The sequence below is a fragment of the Sturnira hondurensis genome, unplaced genomic scaffold (genome assembly GCF_014824575.4).
Source record: "Sturnira hondurensis isolate 20B ecotype Veracruz unplaced genomic scaffold, ASM1482457v3 Scaffold0022017, whole genome shotgun sequence".
Classification (NCBI taxonomy): Eukaryota; Metazoa; Chordata; class Mammalia; order Chiroptera; family Phyllostomidae; genus Sturnira; species Sturnira hondurensis.
This window is the reverse complement of record NW_028094648.1, coordinates 7,031,745-7,051,609: the sequence shown is the minus strand read 5'-3', so window position 1 is coordinate 7,051,609 and position 19,865 is coordinate 7,031,745. Positions and strand designations below refer to the sequence as shown.

General features: G+C 35.5%; 1 protein-coding gene across 25 annotated transcripts in view; it reads left to right on the top strand.

Annotated features, from left to right (window-relative positions):
* The first annotated feature begins 2,971 nt into the window (after nucleotides 1-2,971).
* Nucleotides 2,972-19,865, top strand: part of FIP1L1 (factor interacting with PAPOLA and CPSF1) — a 69,961-nt gene continuing 53,067 nt past the window's right edge. For 5 of the 25 annotated variants that reach the window (XM_037034212.1, XM_037034222.1, XM_037034219.1 and 2 more), the window contains exons 1-7: nucleotides 2,974-3,279; nucleotides 4,565-4,604; nucleotides 8,187-8,247; nucleotides 9,567-9,670; nucleotides 10,981-11,045; nucleotides 11,605-11,712; nucleotides 12,124-12,254. In XM_037034212.1, the coding sequence (XP_036890107.1) occupies nucleotides 3,195-3,279; nucleotides 4,565-4,604; nucleotides 8,187-8,247; nucleotides 9,567-9,670; nucleotides 10,981-11,045; nucleotides 11,605-11,712; nucleotides 12,124-12,254 (594 nt within the window). In that variant the 5' untranslated portion in view covers nucleotides 2,974-3,194. Of the gene's footprint in view, nucleotides 3,280-4,419; nucleotides 4,465-4,564; nucleotides 4,605-8,186; nucleotides 8,248-9,565; nucleotides 9,671-10,980; nucleotides 11,046-11,604; nucleotides 11,713-12,123; nucleotides 12,255-12,516; nucleotides 12,586-19,865 lie in introns of all 25 variants that reach the window. The other 20 variants (XM_037034197.1, XM_037034210.1, XM_037034199.1 and 17 more) reach the window with 8 other exon arrangements.

Sequence of the window (19,865 nt, the reverse complement as noted above, 5' to 3'; positions counted from 1 at the left end):
TGGAAATATAAAATTTAGTGTCGAAATATGTAAGAGTGTAGAGGAAGGTGGATAATTGGGGCTTAATTGCTCATTAAAGTATCAGGAGAAAGAAAACCTCTAAACATGTGCAGTTGTTCAGGTTGTTCAAAGGACAAAAGTATGAAAACATAGCCCTCCACCTGCTTGCCACTAACTTGTCAAATGCTTTGACATTTGAAACCTCGGTTTAATCTTTGCTATTGTCCCAAGAAGTGGCTGTAAAATTGAATTTTAATATTGATGTACTGGTGAGGAAAGTAAAGAACATTGAAATTTAAGCAACACATTTAAAGTTGGCAGCAAATAGCACATTTGGGCCTAAATGACATATTCATTCAAAAAGCATTTATGAGGAGTTGCTATCTACTAGGTATCAAGAAAAGCACCTTTATTTGATCTCTAACTCTTATACTCTTTTCATTATTTTAACTGACTGAGCATTACCTTTCAGTAATTCTCAGATATATTAAAACCGATGCTTTGTTTTTGTTCGTTCGTTTTTGCTAAGAACCAACAGATAACAACAAATAATAAACTGGAAAACAAATATAATCAGAATATATGGAGTATTGTAGTTTGAGAAAGTCATAATTTTATACAATATCTTCAAGATACCTATTTTGAAATCTCTCTGATGACTAGGGAGATAAAGACACCTTTAACTATGAAAGTTTATCCAGACAAGGAACTCAATTTGAAAGCAAGCAGGAAGAGGACTTTAAAGACTAGCTATTAGTGATTTATGGGCTTCTCTGCTTGTGAGAACCTTCCTTTCAAAGCTTAGCTCAAATGCTACTTCTGGGAAGGCAATTCTGATGCATCAGTTATTAGTCAGTAATTCTTCAGTTCAACCTAAGTAGTGCCTTGAAAGTCAAGCTCCTTTCAGGCAGCTGAAAGGAAAAAGAGACTCCTCAGCAAAAAGCAGTTGTTTGTTCCATGAAACAACCAGAGTTCATTATATGCTCATGGAATGATAAATAAAGAGAACTATAAGTGATTGCCTTATGACAGTCGCAAGCAGAATGTAAAACCTTCATTCCATTACTGTCAGTAAATGCGAAGACAATCCTTACCACCACTTGGTGTATTGTACACCTAGCTTTATTGGCTGTCTTCTCGTTAGAACGAAAGCTTCATGAGAGGTGGACTTCGTTTTTCTTACTGCTCAATCTACATAGACTAGAAGAGCTCCTGACACTTGGTAGACCCTACATAAATATTTTTTTTAAATAAAGGAAGAAATGGAATGAGATAAAAGTGGAATTTAGGAAAGATTTCACAAAGTTGATTATATCTGACTCAACAGAGTTCAGAAGGATGCAGGGATTATCCCAAACAGGTAAGGGAGACCAGGAACAGCAGATAGATGAGCATTCAAAAGTTAAGGGGGATTAAATCACAGAATTTGTTTAAATTACACAAAATGGTGTCTTATTAGTAGGATGTAAACACTTTGTGTTTGCTTCTTTTATGGTATATCCACTTTTTCCCTCGTAGGAGAGCTGGTTGTTTACTACCTTTTCACGATAGAGAGCTCTTTAATGGCAGGGCCCATGTTTTAGTTACATCTTTATTTTCCAAGTTCTTGAACAGCAGGTATTCAGTAATTGCTAAATACATAAATAAACAAACAGTATTTATTGATTAGAAAGTATGGACAAATTGATTGTTATTCAAAACTAAAACAGATTTCTTTCTGTTAAAGCATCTTGTTTGAAAATTTTAGAACTGAAAGGACTTTAGACATCATCTGGTTCAACTTTCCCACTTTATAGATGAAAAAAGTGAAGCATAGAAATGTTGATTACCTGAGCTTAGGAAGTAGGTAGTTATAGTTAAGAACTAGAACACTAGTTTTGACCAATCTTGTGTCATCTTCTTGAAAGACTTGTTCTTGAAAGTAGCCTTAAAATTTGGCATTATCTACTAAAATAAAAACTGCACATACTTTATGCTTTATCTTGGAGAAACACTTGTACAAATCTATAAGAAATCATTGACAAGGATCTTCATTGTAGGTATTTTTATACATTAAGGTGTAAAGTTGAAAGCAATCTAAATAACATCAACAGAGAAATAGCCATGTTCACTTTATAAGTGAGGGTCAGGTGGGAAGTAAGGCTTGTTTAGTGTGGTTGGTAGGGTAATAATATGGGTATAATAATTTCTAGTTTTAATTTGAACATTTCACCTAAAATGTGATATATGGTATGCTTGAGTGTGATATTGTTATGTTACAGAATTACATGCTTATGATTTTGTAATAAAAAGGGGATGTTATTTGTACAGGACCCTGTATATGTAGTAATATGAATCTTCAAGACGGTTGAGTTTAAAAAAAAAAGCAATCCACAGAAAAATACATACTGCACAGTACCCTTTTAAGATTCATTAGCCTCAGGTTCTCCCACTAAAACAATACAATTCAACTGAAGTAAATGTATAAAAAATTTCAGAATGATTCCCAGCACACAAATAACAAGAGCTGCTTTTGTAAAGGGTGGTAGTGAATGAGGGGATCTTTGAACTTAATTGTAATGCTTTGCTTTTACAAGGAGAATGCATTATTCATATATCAGCTTTGCTTTTGTTCGCTGTTAAAATATTGCAAGAAAGTGGCCAAGAATAATTTCTTAACTTAATAAGAAACAGGGGATCAATAAGTAACTATTCTGTATCAAGGCTGATACAATACATTAACAATGAAATAAGGCCTTTCCGAAGATTAAGTGCAGAAAGCATAAAGGGCACAAGAAAACAATGGAGCGCTCGCAGACAAAGGCAATACCAGTTATTAAAGGAACGATTGGGGGAGGGGACCCTAGTTTACGCAGGAAGCTAAGCTACAGAGGAAAGCGTTATAAAGGCAAAATTCTATAGGGGCGGGGCTAACTACGGTGCGCCTGCGCAACTACACTCAGGTGGCCGCCACCTCGGAAGTGAAGCCACCTACCGCCGCCGCGCCGCTTGGGTACTGCGCATGCGCTGGCGGGCCAAGGCCCAAGGGTGCTTTGCCACTTCTGCTGCTGCAGTATCCGGTGGATTGAGTCTCGCGCTTTCTTCGTTCGCTCGCCGGGGCTTTTGCGCCCCTCTTGGGTCTTCGGGCAGCGAGGCTGGGGAAGGGGCTGGAGGGGGCTTTTGACCGCTGCCTTTAAGTTGTGCTCGGGGCGGCCATGTCGGCCGGTGAGGTCGAGCGCCTAGTGTCGGAGCTGAGCGGCGGGACCGGAGGGGATGAGGAGGAAGAGTGGCTCTATGGCGGTACGGAACTTCCTGTCCCTTCTATCTCTCCCGGGTTCTCCCAGGCCTCCCCTCCCGGCGTCAAAACGGTCGTCCTCTCCGGCCCTTCACGGCTCCGCCTGGGGCCTCTGCTATGGAACCTGGTTCGGCCTAAGTCGGCCCAGCGCGGTGTGCGCGTTCCCCCGCCGCCTTGGCCTCCTCTGGTGCAGCTCACATCCCCAAAACGCACGCCGATTGCCGCGGCAGGGTCGGACCCGGGTCTGGGGCGCGGGGCCGGCCTCGCCCCTCGTCCAGTCTGGGCTTCTCGGGTGCCTCGCCTCCGCGCTGTTCACTCGAGGTTTTTATATCGATTCTGACTAGTGTTCGTGTGTTTCTTCAAGCCTCTTGGCTGTAGGGTGCCCATCCTGTCCCTTTCTTTAAGCAACAGTCATTCTGTAATAGCTAATAAAGTTGATGCTGTAAAACTAACGTCTTGTTTCTTGATGGTCAGTTTGTATGGAATGCACCTGCAAGGGTACCTCCTTGTCTGAAAGTCGTGCTTTAAAAATAATTAATTAAGAGAGAAAGAAAAAGATGGAATACATTATGGCCCATAAAGAAAACCCCGAATGTCTCCTGTATGTATTAAGGTGAAGTTTTTCTTATTTAAGAGACTGCTCTTTAATTCACATCATAGAAGTACCACATGTCTCTTAGGCTTATAGTTTTCAGTACCATCTTACGTATTTTTTAAATAAATTTAATTAGCTTGTACTTCCTTTTTGAAAGGAACTTGATTAAGCATTTGGTTTTTAGCTTTAATAAGTCACAGTTCCTTGTTATGGATACTAGATTTGAAAGTTAATACTTGTTTCTTGCCAGAGCTGTGTATTCTTCATCGTCTTCACTGTAGTAAAAGTATGTGTTTGGGCACCATGTAGCTCCTTGATTATGTGACTTTGACAAACTTTGATTTTGATAAACTTGTAAAGTCATTTGTCTTTGCTGGCAAGATGTAGCATTAGTAATACTCTTTGAAATGTAATTATGTAGGGTTCATTTTACAAAGATATAGAAGTCTTTATACCTCTTGTTTATTTTTATGGAAGTCTCATTTTTTTTCATGAAAGACATATCTTGATAAGTCGTTACAAGGTGATCTAACTTTGGATGTGCTTATAGGCCCATGGGACGTGCATGTGCACAGTGATTTGGCAAAGGACCTAGGTTAGTGCTTGTGATGATCACTTCAGATTTTCATACTACTGGTTTCTTTAAGAGTAGTTTGTGAATTTTATTTATTTACTTATGTATCTCTTTTTGGTAGATGAAAATGAAGTTGAAAGGCCAGAAGAAGAAAATACCAGGTTAGTGAAATTTCCTGTTGATAACTTAACACAGGTAGTGGCTCTGTCAACAAATTGTCAGAATTCGTTGGTTTGATTACAATATTCTGACAAAAGGTTGGAAGATTTTGAAACTTTGGAAATTGATTCCTATTTCAAGGCCTGATTTTATACTAGCCTGTTTATTTGCTGGTAGCTTAGGGGACAAAGATTTTGAAGTTAGGATTTAACTACTTTTCACTGTTAAGTAATTTTTTTACTTCTAAGTGAGCTTAGTAGTGAAGTATACAATATAACCATTAGACTGCCAAGAAAAAAGTTTTAACTTAAAAATATTTTTAGAATACATAATCTTAAATTACTCCTTTCACAATATTTCTGATGGTGTAATGCACTCTGGTTATAATATCTGCATTTTGTGCTTATTTAAATGCAAAGGGGGATTAATGAATTAATTGTTAGTAAGATTAGTTACCTTTGTTAGATTACTAGAAAATTATGCATATTGTTTATAGAACATGTATAGGGACCAGAAACTGAGTTCTAAATTTGAAAGCAACTCACTTGTACAGGTTAATGGATATGCTGGTTTTACTCTTCCCAGAGGGCTTAGCTTTTAAGGAATATTTGGGTTTAATAAGTGAAGGAAATAGTGCTTCACACCCAGTAGGTTGACTGTAATAAAAAAGACAGCAACAGGTGTGGGTGTGGGTATGGAGAAAATTGGAACCCCCATTCACTGATGGTGGTATTATAAAATGGTGTAGCTACTTTGGAAAACAGTCTAGCAATTCCTTAAAAGGTTAAACAAAGGGTTACCACATGAACCAGGAATACCACTCATAGGTCTGTACTCTAAGAGAAATGAAAACATACATCCACACAAAGTCTTGCATAGTAAGTTCTCACTTAACATCATCTATAGGTTCTGTGAATTTAGGTGAGACTACCTATAATGAGACCAATTCTGCCATAGGCTAATTGATAGAGACAAAAGTTACAATCCTACAGACCTCATCAACCTTATAAGAAAATGACGTTTAACAAAAGGGCATTATTCAAGCACCTGCTGTACATGATCGTTCATAGCAGCATTATTCATAATAGCCAAACAATGGAAATAACCCATGCCCATCAAATAATAAATGGATAGATAAAATGTGGTATATTTATACAATGGAATACTATTTGGCAGTAAAAAGGAATGAATTACTCCTGTAATGTAACAGTATCCTGCTTGATCCTGTGTTACAGCAAGGGTGAATGTTGAAAACATGCTAAGCGAAAGAAGCAAGTCACAAAGGACTATGAATTATATAGTTCTGTTTATATTAAATGGGCAGAATAGGTAAATCCATACAGACACCAAGTAGTTAGTGTTGGCTGGGACTGGGTACAGGACAAAATGGCAAGTGACTAATATATGTAAGATTTCTTTTGGGGGTGATGAAAATGTTCTGGAATTAGATAGTAGTTATCATTGTACTATTTTGTAAACATACTAAAAACCATTGAGTTGTATATTTCAAATGAGTGGATTGTATGATATATTAATTATTATCTCAAAGCTGTTACTTAAAAACAAATGAATGGAGGGAAGAAATGAGAAGTAGAAATAGCTTTGGGGGTGTTGAAATTAAGACTGTTATTCCTCACTTAAAACTCCCCAATTTGGGAAGACATTTTTTTGGAACTTACTAATATATCATCTGACATTGTATCATTTAGTTTTAAAGTTTTGTATCCAACCCAGTTTTTAAAGCTAATCCTAACCACAAAGTGAGGATTTGTGTAATTTACCATTTGGAAGGTAATTAAATATTTCTTTATGTGGTCATTTTCAATTGGTCAAGAAATTAATTGATAACAGGGTACAGACTCACTAAATAATTTATTATAAGCGAATTTTTATTTCATTTTTGTTAATACTAGTTTTGGGCTACGAGTCTTCAAACTTATTTTCTGATTGAACATTCTTTAATTTTAATTCCCCAATACACAGCTTGATTAAATTTATTTGAGAGGCACCTTCTGTCTTCCCTGAGCGTCCCTGTCAGAAATGTATATATACCTTATTCAAACTTTATTTAGAGAACTATTGAAATTATTTCATCCTATGGAAAAGACCTACCTTTAAGATATTTTTCTAGAAAATGCTTATAATTTTGTCATGTTTTTAGCATTTTAATGGCGATAGAAAATTAAAACTTTTAAAAGTTTATTGGGAAAGAGAGCACCAAACCTATGTTCGAGTATCAGCGTGATACATCATTGCATCGTCCTAAGTGAGCTGAATCCTTGTTACTTTAGATTTCCTCAGTTTCTTTGTGACTAGTTCATTGTTAAAACCTCCATTCTTAACCATTGCATTATACTGTCTCCAGTTCTCTCATGTTTTATCTATCCATGTTTTGGCTAATACTGTTTGGCGATATAAATAAGCTGAATTTCTTTCTGGCTACCTAGAAGCTTATTTAAGCAGGAGGTAAAAGTACTGGAAAAATACAGTTGTTAGTTTGTCTTCTTGGGTCAAGCAGGAGGACAGTGAATTTGTCAGATATGCTATCAGTTTTTGTTTTTCATTTTACTCTATTTGGAGATTATATTACAAAATAGCAAGGTAGAATTTAAATTGATTTATATAGAAACTACCTAATACAGAATAAAGTTTAGAAGATAACAAAAATTTTAATGAGATCTTTGAACTAGACCAACATCTGGACTTTATTTATTTATTATTTATTTTAGAAATGCTTGCTTTGTACTTGCATTTCCTTATCTATAGAATGAAGTTAATGGCTAATTCTCACTGTGGAAATCATAATTGTTAGAATTATAAGAAACCAATTACACTGTAGTACAAGAGGTTTTACTTTATAGTTGATGACTATATGCTTGAAAATAAGAGACTTGCAAAGAAGACGTACTAGGATAGAAATGTCTTATTGTTGTGTCAGTTTCGTTGTAATGGCAAATTTAGGTATTAACTGGCCTTAAAAAAGCAATTAGTTTTTTAATGCATCTGTCTGAGGATGCCGTTGGTATCAAATTTGAAAGCAGCCTTAAATAAAGTTTTTATCTTAAAAGTTTATTTTTTTTATACAAGGAATATATATTCAATAAAAGTGGTGAAGACAGAAAGCCTGGCAGGGGCATGTGTATTAACTGAATACTAACTAAGTAGTTACGTGATCATATTACAAATCTGAAAAGAAGAAACTGTTACATAGTCCTTGGTAATTACAACAGTATGCATCATATAGCAGATGTTTGATAAATATTTAGGATAAGGAAATTGATTAAGTGGGAAGTATATTTTAAAAATGTAAAAAAAAAAACCCTTCAATTGTACCCCACCGTCAAATTGCAGATTTGAAATCATTAGCAAATTGTGGTGGCAGTTACATTCTATTTCTAATGTTGACTGCATGCTTTGTGTGAGACATCAGGAATAGACAGGTAGGTAGTTTTAACCATCCATTTTCTTACCATCCAGTGGAAACAATTTTAGAAAATTATCAGACATAGCTTAAAAGTACCAATATACACTATCGGTACTTCTGAAAAGTAATACTAGGCATGTGTATTTATTTTTGTTTGTAGTGCTAATAATCCTCCATCTGGAGCTGAAGATGAAACTGCTGAAAATGGAGTACCTAAACCGGTAAACATAAGGCTTTGAAATCTAGTTACTTCTCTGTTTAAAATCTGTGTTGATAGTTTTGTGTGCACTTAGGAATAAAGCTAGAATTTAATATGACTTTCAGTATCCTGTTTGATCTGGCCCCCTCTTACATTGCATACCTCATCTGGTGCCATCGAAAGCATAGTGAAGAGAAGGAGTAGAAAGATTCCGATAAAATAGGGCATGTGCAAAGTTTTGAGGTTATTTCAAGGAACTGAATGGTCGTAGATCAACAAAACAGGGCATGTCCTGATTTTCAAATTAGACATTTGAGTCTTGAGAAGCATAAGATTGATTGTCACCTTTTTTAGCAAAAAAAAAAAAAGAAAGAAAATTGGTGTGTAAGTGATAGTCTTTATCTCATACCTGTTCAAAGTGATACGTTGGAGGGGTATGAACTTAGTATGAGTCCTATGGCTGTTTTTAACATCTAACCCTGTAAAAAAAAAAAAGAAAGAAAGAAGTTGTTATTCTGCAATTTTGAAATTGTATACAGAAATTATTTTTGTCTAGGTGTTCTACTTTTTAAATTTACTGTTACGTGACTAACCACTAAGTAGCCTTTTAGAGCCAAAACAAAACCTTTATAAATGGCCCTACTTTTACTTATAGAAACAAAGTATTCCCTCAGCCATTTGCATGCAGAACCCCTTCTAGGTGTAGATGAATTATAGGAATAAGTAAGCTGCTTTTTAATTAACCACGACACTGTGAATCTTAATTGTTTTCCTCTTAACTTCATATTCTTTTCACCCAGAATTTTTGAAATACTTTTGTAACTTTCTCTTCATTTTTTAAAAGATTTTATTTATTTATTTATTTTTAGAGGGGAAGGGAAGGAGAAAGAGAGGGAGAGAAAAATCAGTGTGTGGTTGCCTCTTGAGTATGCCCCAAACTGGGGTACCTGGCTCACAACCCAGGCATGTGCCCTGACTGGGAATCAAGCCAGTGACCCTTTGATTCACAGGCCTGCGCTCAGTTCACTCAGCTACACCAGCCAGGGCTTATCTTCTCTTAGTAAATTACTTTAGACCATTTTTGCAAGAGGAGCAGCTATAAATAGTAGGGAAAAAACATGGGATATTTGTAAGGATGATGGTGAAAAAAGGTTTTCACATTCTTATCCTTTTCTATCATGTAAAAACATTGAAGTTATAAATGAAGGATGTAGCATTTCTGTGACCTTGTAAGTTTTCTGTAAAACTGTAGCTTAATTGCAAAATTAATACTTCAGTTATTCATATTAGATATTGAAATGGATTATTGAATGTATTTTTAAATTGTTTATGTTGGTATAGAAAGTGACTGAGACTGAAGATGATAGTGATAGTGACAGTGATGATGATGAGGATGATGTTCATGTCACTATAGGAGATATTAAAACAGGAGCACCACAGTATGGGTAAGTTATTTTTAAGTAATGATTGTGTGACTAAATCATACATAGTAATGCCTATATTAAACTGTTAGTGGTTAATTCCATTGTTTTTACATTTTTCTATCTTTCCATGATATGTATGAGAGAACTCTTGTTAAAATTTCACCTGAGTTGCTAAGAGAGTGGATCTTAAAAAGTGTTACTACAAGGGGGAAAAAACATTTGTAACTTTGTGGTAATTTACAAGTCTGTCCGGAAAGTATCCAGCCACATACTATGCAAAATAGAGCCATTGTTGAAGAAGAAGCATCATACATAGGACAGTGATGACTTAATCCCCTTCAACTTAGGCACTTTGGGACCTCACACAGTTCCAATTGCTATTAGCTACCCCCTCATATTTTCCTGAATCTCATGATGGTCTGAAATCTCTTCCCTTTCAAAGGTGATTTTAGTTTTGGGAAAAGCCAGAAGTCACAGGGTACCAAATCTGAGCTGTAGCAGGGCTGGGTCACCTGGGTGATTTGATATTTATTGCCAGAATCTGCACAAGATGTGGTACATGAGCAGGCTTGTTGTCATCATGAAGTTGCCAATTGCCAGTTGTCCATAGCGTTGGCCTTCTGAGTCATCTGAATAGTTTCCACCATGGAATGCTCCAACTTAACTCAAAAGTAGCTTCAGATTCATTGCTCTACTCACTTAGTCATTTGAGGGCCACCTAGTACACATGCTCACTCAATGGCATCTTCCACCCCAACTGACTAATACAGTGAAGTCGTCATTGTTCACGCATGTGCATTTCAGTCCACTCTTCTGGGCTGTTTGGTTACATTGATGTAGTGCAAACTGTTCTTGTTATATTAAAAGTCCAGTGGTTGGACTTTTTCCGGACAGACCTCATGTGTTAACTAAACTTTGCAATTTAAGTATATATCAACTTGTTATGTTTTATACCTAAAATTAATACAATGTTATATTTTAATTACAGCTCATGATAAAAGATTTCTTCATCAAATATTTCTCTCCTAAAGATAATTAAGTAAAGTTATATGGAAGCAGCAGTATTTTTGATTCCTAAAATTAAAAGTGTTTTTATAAATGAATTGATAGAACAGATTTTTTAGTTAGGATTAGAAAACCTTAAATTGCAGTTTGCATCTTTAGTGTTCTGCAGTTTATTACTTATCCAAGACTGAGTGACAGACTTAAAATTAGTTTTTTTCTGAAATCCGGTCATTGTCAGTTTATCCAGTTACTTTGTGGGTGTGCAGTTTATTTGTACACATTGAATATATTACTGTTTTTGTTTATAATTTTTATCTTGTTTTTAGGAGTTATGGTACAGCACCTGTAAATCTTAACATAAAGACGGGAGGAAGAGTTTATGGAACCACAGGTAAAATTTTTATTTGCAAGTGCATCAGTAAGGAAATAAGGCATATATCTGAATAGGTGATAACTACATTATAATAACTATTACAGCTAATTAAAAATCACATTTGACCATATATCACAGAACTAGCTAATAAATATTTTAGGCTGTGTCAGCCACATAGGGTTCCTATTATGGTGTTTTGTTTGTTTGTTTTTTACTTGTCTTACAGCCCTTTAAAAAAGTATAAACATTTCTTAGCTTGTAGACTATCTGGAAACTGAATTAAAACATGGAAGTTAGCAACTTCCTAGTGGTACAGGAATCCCTTACTGTAAGTAACAAGTCCCTAACCTCTCTATCCATCTTACAGCTGTGCCATAAGGTTTGACCTTAACCTTTTAAGGTTGTATGGTAAATGTTTACCATTAATGTATGGTAAACATTAATGTTTTGTTTGGAACCTTTGCCATATATAGTGCTAGGAACAGTAAAAAGGGGTCAGTGTTTTCTGTTTGTCTATCATCTCTCTCAGCTTCCTGCTAATGTCGTACCTTCACCATTTTGTAATTTTATGAAATAGGGACTAAAGTCAAAGGGGTAGACCTTGATGCACCTGGAAGCATTAATGGAGTTCCACTCTTGGAGGTAGATTTGGATTCTTTTGAAGATAAACCATGGCGTAAACCTGGTAAGGTTATTGTAGATTGTATCAGTTTCAAGAGATTTGTAGTATAAACAATTATCAGAAAAGTATTTTTTGTTATTAATTTATTATTGTTTTAATGCCATTTTGTAGTCTTAAATGCTTGAGAGTAATAATATAATAAATTAATCATTGATAATGAATTTATTAAATCTTGCTGGTGGCCTAGCATTGTATTAAAGTAGACATGCATGTTGTTTTTATGATAATGCATTTCTGAAGGAAATAATTTTGATCAAAAATTTATATAATTCTCTTTATTGTAATTGGGAGAACTCGTAAAATTAGGAGGGGTGATAAGATTAATAAACTATATTTTATACTTCATAATATTTTATATACTGCATACAAATAGAATTGAAATATTTGTACACTAAAGCATTTTTTTATCTTTAGGTGCTGATCTTTCTGATTATTTTAATTATGGCTTTAATGAAGATACCTGGAAAGCTTATTGTGAAAAACAAAAGAGGATACGAATGGGACTTGAAGTTATACCAGTTACCTCGACTACAAATAAAATTACGGTAATTAATAGATATTCCAGAGTACCCTTGTCTTTTTCTACTGTCTCAGTTTTATTTCCCAAATAAATTATTTTTTTCTCTAAAGGTGGTTAAAAACGATGATATTTTAAAAATTTCATTCTTTTTTACTTTGTGTTTTTTCCCTCCTTCCTTTTCAGTTTCGTATTAATGATTTTCTGATGTTCTTAGTTTCAAGTCACAGACTAGCCACAGCTAATCTTTATATGGCCTATCAATTAAAAAATTATGTTATTTAACTTAGGCCGAAGACTGTACTATGGAAGTTACACCAGGTGCAGAGATCCAAGATGGCAGATTCAATCTTTTGAAGGTGAATTTTAGTAAATTATCCTTGGTTGCTCTCATTTTTTGTTCTTGAGTCTGCTTCCATACCACTACTCAAGGGACAAGATTAAAGCGGAAATAGCTATCTTTTTTCCAAACCTTCAGCTTCCTGGTGACTTACAAATTTGCTGATTGTTGTTTTATCACCACTTTTGCGAGCATGTGAATTTATAGCCTATTATATACTAACAAATGCCAAGTAAAACTATTCTTGCTGTATGTTGTGACTTTGAGTCATAGTATGTTTGTAGGATATGAAAGTTCATGCCAACAGGTTAAGCTCTTACTGTAGAGCATGCTGTAATCTTTATCAGAATTAAAGATTCATTTTTCCTAATTTTCTTTTTAAAAAAGGTAAGGAAGATGGCTTATTATCTGTATGGCCCTGAAGTTATTGGTGTAGTTTAAAATACCTCAAGAACCTTAGGCATTCTTTGAGAGTCTTTCAGGAAGACTCAACAAAATAGGATAAAGCCATTGATTTTTAAATTAATACTTTAGAAAGGAGTAGGTTTAGTGAGGGACTTGCAGGTTGATACTACCACTTGTGTATCAAGTCTGATTTTTGTCTTCTCCATTCCATATACTCACCAGTCCAAAGAATAATATATTTTCATACTTCTGTGATACATAGCAACCTACTCTTTCCGAAACCTGATTGTATACTCCTTCTTTACCTTAATTCTTAATTTTGACTCTAACACTGAAAGGCACTGGGATGAAGACTGGGAGTGGCTTTCGGATGGATTTGTGCATTTAGGGACTTTACGTGGGCAGGAGCTCTTCTGTGCCCCTTTTTGGGCTGCAGCTCTGTCCACTGAAGCACTGCCTTACGCAGTGCCTTTGCTATATCCACAGACGTAGCTGCTCTACTGGGCACCATTCTGTATAGAGAATTCAGTTTTTACTTACATCCTACTCTGGGTGAGTATTTGGTTCTTGTTCTGCTGTAACTATTTTAAAAGTACGTGGTGATGTCTTTCATATTTTTAGTGCTTATCAGGTTCTTTTTGGTGATATCTGCTTATTTAGGTGTTCAACATATTGCTATACATGATTACAATGAATAGATAGAAAAGTTGTTTTGTTAATGAAATAGTTTATTTGCAGTGGTGGTTTGTATTTTCTTCTAACAGAGATGAGAACTTTGTAAACTGGCAGCTTCTGTATGCATTGTCTTTTTGTAGTGAACTTCTTAAACTAAAAAATAAAGAAACTTCCAGGGACTGGTCTCTTATTGAAGGTAGACATTGTGAATGAGTTTTTTAATACACATACTGAATATTGAAAAATTATTTTTGAAGTTCCTTTTGGTTATATGAGAAGAGGTCATTGTATAATTCTGATTTATTTGATTTTGAAAGAATTAAAAGCATGAATTTATGGTTGTAGTCTGATGGTTTTGCCTCAGTAATGTGGTTAAATATTACTCACCTTTTTGAAATAAATAGGGTGTATTTTAATGTGTGGCTCACATTTTTTCTTTATGTATTTGTGGTCTCTAGGATATATATTGATAATGCTCAAAATCTGCAAGTAATGGTGTGTGGGAGTGTTTGGCATTTTTAGGCTAAAATTTAATTTGCACTGTATTTCAGAAAAATTTTTGTCACCTTAAATTTAAGAAATATCCTTACCCTGGTTGGGTGACTTAGTTGGTCAGAGCATCATCCCATATACTGAAGTTCTGGGTTTGGCCCCTTGTCAGGGCACATACTTAGGTTGCAGGTTCTATCCCAGATCGGGGTGCATATGGGAGACAACCAGTTGTTTCTCTCTCTCCCTCTTTGTCTCACTCCTCCTTCCCCGTCTCTCTCCTTCTCCCTCTTTCTTCCCTCCTTCCGTGTAGTCCCCACTCCCCGCCTTATAAAATCAATAGAAAATATCCTCTGGTGAGGATTTTTTTTAAAACATTCTTGTCGGCCCTTGGCTGTGTAGTTCAGTTGGTTAGAGCATTGTCCCTGTATGCTAACGTTGCAGTTTCAGCCCCGGTCTTGGCACGTAGAAGAGTCAACCAATCAAAGCATTAATGGGTGGGAGAACAAATCAATGTTTCTCTCTCTTTCCCTCTTTCTCTCTAAAATAAATAAATAAATTTTTTTAAAAAGAAAAAAATCTTTGTTTACATTTCTGTGGGATTCTTTTTGAAAAAGTACTAGTTGTCTGCTTTACTATCCTGCAGCTATGGAGAGTACAAAAAATTATAGTGATGTAACTGGTATCCCAAATATGCAAAGATACACTTCTTAGGTTTTAAATGCTAAAATGTGCATTTTAGACAAAATGCTATAGAAATTGAGAGTTAATTAGAAATTATTTTGTAACTAGAAATGACATTGAGTGTTAATAGGTTCATTCTACTTTTTTTTTTAAGTCTAAAGTACACTGCAGTAGTAGAGAAGCATATGCCATTTTTTTCAGAGACTTGAGAGTCTGGAGAAGAGAAGTATTGCAGATTGAGGACATGGCTTGGTCAAAGAAACTCCTCTCAGGAAACATCTTGGGTATCGGTAACATGTAGGTGTAAAAAAAATTGACCACAAGCTTCTGTAGTATTTTCTTTAATTATTTTATAACTTACTTTCTGCTTTCTCTGCCTTCTGGTTCCTGTATTCAAATATTGGCTTTTATGCTTTTTCTAAAAAAATTTATTTTTTCTCTTACATTCCATATCTCTCTTCCATTTTCTGATTTCTTCAACCTTACAGGCCTTCTATTTTTCATTTCTGCTGTTATATTTTTAATAGCCAAGAAGATTTGTTTTTAATACTTAACTGTAGCATCATAGTCTTGTTTATGTATGTGGTGATGCAATATTTCCCCCCCCCTTTCAAAAGATAGTAATTGTATTTTCCCCCCCTGCATAGTCTGTTTTCTTCAAGTTGATGTTTTAAGTTTATTGGTTTTGGCCTCTGTTTTTGGCTTTTCTCAAATGTTTTCTAATCCTTGGCCATCATTCAGTCTAGAGAAGCCCCCAAAAAGGTGATTGGAAGCTCTGCATGTGAATAGAACCGGCGGGCTGCCAGCTGTACTGCAGGTGTAAGCTTTTTTTCCTAGTCCCTGGTTTCAGTATCCTTAGGTTGTTTTACTTTTTTTTTTTCTTTTTGTGCTTATCTGATTTTTTCTGAGAAGACATTCCAGTATCTTATCTAGAGGATTTATACTTGGCTGATTTGAATGTTGCCAATTTCTGAACCTTTGGGATCCTGTTGTGAAAACTAAGTGTCTTTGCTTTGTCATTGCTGATTTAGGATTCAAGTTTCTTTGGGTTGCTAAATCAGTTACTATTTTTTTGAGATTTTATTTATTTATCTTTAGAGGGGAAGGGAAGGAGAAAAGGAAAGAAATATCAATGTATGGTTGCGTCTCAGGCTTCCCTTGCTGATAACTGGCCTGCAACCCAGGCATGTGCCCTGACTGGGAATTGAACCACCATTCTTTGGTTCACAGGCCCATGCTCAATCCACTGAGCTAAGCCATCCAGGGCCAGTTACTGTTTTTTCATCTACTTTCAAAGTCCTGTATTTTGTTGCTTTCATAATCTTTTTATTCTTGTGGGTTGAAACAAAACTGTGGAATTAATTTATGTGGTTTTTTACTTTTTCTTTTTCACCTTAAATTATATGTCAAGTGGTTTCCTAGGTTATTAATGTTTTTTGAGACCTAGGTGGTGTGCTAAATGGATTGAAAACCAACCTGTGAACCAAAGGGTTGCTGGTTTGATTCCTAGTCAGGGTACGTGCCTGGGTTGTGGCCCTGGTCCCAGTGCGGGGCATGAGAGAGGCCATCACACATTGATGTTTCTCTCCCTTTCTTTCTCCCTCCCTTCCCCTCTCTCTAAAAATGAATAAATAAAATCTTTTAAAAATAGTTTTTTGATAAATAACACTTTAAATAGTTGATAATCCATTAATTTGCTATGCCACAATTATCAAATTCCTTTTTAGACATTTTGTTTATAATGTCAAACTTTAAAAATAATGGTATAAAGGGCAGCTGAAGGAAATTTCACAAAATTAAGTTTTGATACAGTGGTAGCATAATTCAGTCTCAGGTTTACAGACTTCAGTCAACTTTTGTTTGGATATGTAAGATCTGCCATGAATTTGTTTTTAGAAAACCAGTCATGGTGTTTTACAGCTACTTCTTAAAATACTAGATCATGTGAAAAAATAGTCTGTGTTCTGATTAAACAAATTTTGAGTCTGTGTAATCAAGAGCGCAACATCTGAAGACAAACAAGTGGGTAATGATAATGGAAGTTGGTTACGAGGGTTGCTGAAAGGGTGAGGGTCTTCAAAATGGTCTGATATGATGAATATATTATGAAGAAATGAAGAAGAAAAGAAAACCGAGGAAACAAGCAATTTTATGTTTTAAAATGCACCTATCTGACACCTTTTCTTCGTTTATATTTATGCTCTCTTCCCTTTTTCTTTTTTCTTCCACTTTTCTTCTTTAATCCTTCTTCCTTCTTCCCAATTTGTAATTGAGCATTGACTGTGCCAGAAAGTATCTCAGGTTGGGTGTGGAGAGGTGAGCATTATAGGTTTACATAGACTTTGTGTCTTAGACTTTATCTGACTTCAAAGGAAAGATAGGTATTGATTAGATGATAATTCCAAAAATTATGTAGTTATAAACTCTGTGTCCTATGAAAAACTTTGAAGAAAGAACTGACATTTAAGCTGAGTTCCAAAGTCAATCAAATAATATAGTATATTGAGTACTAACTACGTGCCAGGCACTGTTTTTAGGCACTTGGGATATAGATACTGGCCATTGGCCATGTTTTCAAAGATTCTGTGTTACTGAGGCAGCAAACAGACCATAACTATACAACACTAAGTCAGATAATTTCAGATAACTATACTAAGGAGAAATTCTGTGAAGAAAATACAAAATGATACTATGATAGAGATTATTCAGGAATGGTTGGAGAAGGCCATTCCCGGAAGACGTGAACAATACTTGAATGATTGGAAGAAAGGTAACCATGATACAATCCTGGGAGATAGTATTCCGAATTCAAGGAACAGCTAGTTCAGAGGCTCTCAGAGAGAGGAATTTATATGTTAAAAAGAATAAGAAAAGCCCTGGCTGGTGTAGCTCAGTGGATTGAGCGCAGGCCTGCGACTCAGATGATCGCGGTTCGATTCCCAGTCAGGGCACATGCCTGGGTTGCAGGCCAGTTCCCAGCAGGGAACGCACGAAAGGCAACCACACATTGTTGTTTCTCTCCCTTTCTCCTTCCCTTCCCCTCTAAAGATAAATAAATAAAATCTTTAAAAAAAAAAAGAATAAGAAAGAAGGCCATTATGACTAGCCAAAGTAAAGATAAATTGGAGAGGAATAGAGGAAAACAAAAGGGAAAAGACATGCAGGGCCCATACCATGTAAATCTGTGTAAATGATTCCTAAATCATTATAGGAAGTTTAGCTTTTACTGTGCATTGGGAAGCTATTAGAGAATTTTGAGCAGGGAGAAATATGAGTTCCTTTATACTTCAATTAGATTGTTTTTGCTCTGTACAGACAGACCATGGATTTTAGAAAGGTGAGACAAAAGCAGAAAGACAAGTTAATTTAGTAGAATGATTGAGAGGTCGCAGTGGGTCTGACCTGCTTTTAGGAGTGGACATAATATAATAAATGCTTGAATTTGGTGTATATTGTAATGGTAAAGTCAACATTGGCTATTCATATGTATTGGGCAATTCCTAGGATTTTTTTTCTTAAGTAAGTTGTCAGCTGATGGTGTCATTTACTTGTGTGAGAAAGACTTAGGACCAGACTTGGGGGATAGTGGGAAATCAGTAGTTTTGTTTGACATACTTACTGGACATGTAAGAGTTGGATATAAATTACTGGAGCTCAGGGCAGCAGTTGAGAACACAAGGTGAGCTCCTTAGTATTTCTGACATCCTCAGGAAGAGTGATGCATTTCTTTTCCTGTGTTCTCATAGCAGCTTTTACCTCATAGATACTTCTTTTCATAGCATTTATTTTATTGTTCTCATTGTTTGTATGTCTATCTTTTCCCATGGTGGGATTTTGTTGTATTTCTCTATGTAGTCTCAACTTCTGGTACAAATAGATACTTAGTAAATGTTTGAATGAATGATGTTTAGTTACTGTCACCACATTCTGTCAATTTTACCTGTCAAGTGGTCTATCAGATCCATTTCTTTTTATGATCCATCCTCATTGTCTTAATGCTGATCCTCCTCATCCTCATTAGGATCAGCGTCTTTTAAATAAATTATTTTTTTAAGCAGTGGAAATTTTTTCAAATAAAATGTCAATGTTAAACCCTAGTTATATTGAGGCACCAATTCGGCACTAGTTATGGCAGTATTAATAAGAGATCTGACTATCATGGCTCCAATATATAAATAAGGGTTTCTTTTTTTCACAATGATTATTTGAGAGGTAGATGGTTACTGGAATTGAATAAGTGGTTTGACTGTGTCAGAGTCACGGTTTCTGAGAGTCTCTTGGCCTTTGTCTCATGGGGAAAGGAGAGTTGCAGAATTTGGTCTGAACAGGGGCAGTAGAATATTAATAGGGCACAAAGTATAGTGTAATGTTACTCAAGTGCATGGAACCTGAGCTTTATTTATATTTAACAAATTCATGACAGTTTTAAGATAGGAAGGTGGATATAAAAGCAAGAGTATATAAGAAGGTATTTCACTATTGTAAGGGAGAATGATGGACCATACTCAAAGGATCTGATAGGAGCAGAAAGGATGGACAAATCTGGGAGAAATTATGGAGTAAGTAAACACCTGGTTTAAAGTGAATATAAAGAAGAAGAAGAGGTATTAAGGAGACAGATGACTGACTTTCAGCTTGCCAGTGTATAGAAGTGGCAGGATGGTGATAATGGTGGGAAAAGGGAGAATTGGTATGGAAATGTAGAAGCAGATCAATAACATTTGTGTTAGAGCAGATCCCAGTTTGAAGAGAAAATGGTGAGACTGGCTAAGGGTAGTAGATAGGGAACAGGAAAATTCTTCAAAGCACTAATTAATTTCTGAAACATGGCATTGTAATCAAGTATCTTCGACTTATAGTGATCCGAGGGAATGAATGACAGTCCTGAAGAGTTACAGTTTATTGGGCTTTTAAGTGACATTAATGTGAAGTTTTTAATTGTTGGGAACACTTTGATTTCATAATCATCTTTGGTATCTTTCACCTAATGCTGTTCTAAAATAGGTTAATCTTACTAAATAAAAATATTCTCTTTTGAATTTAGAA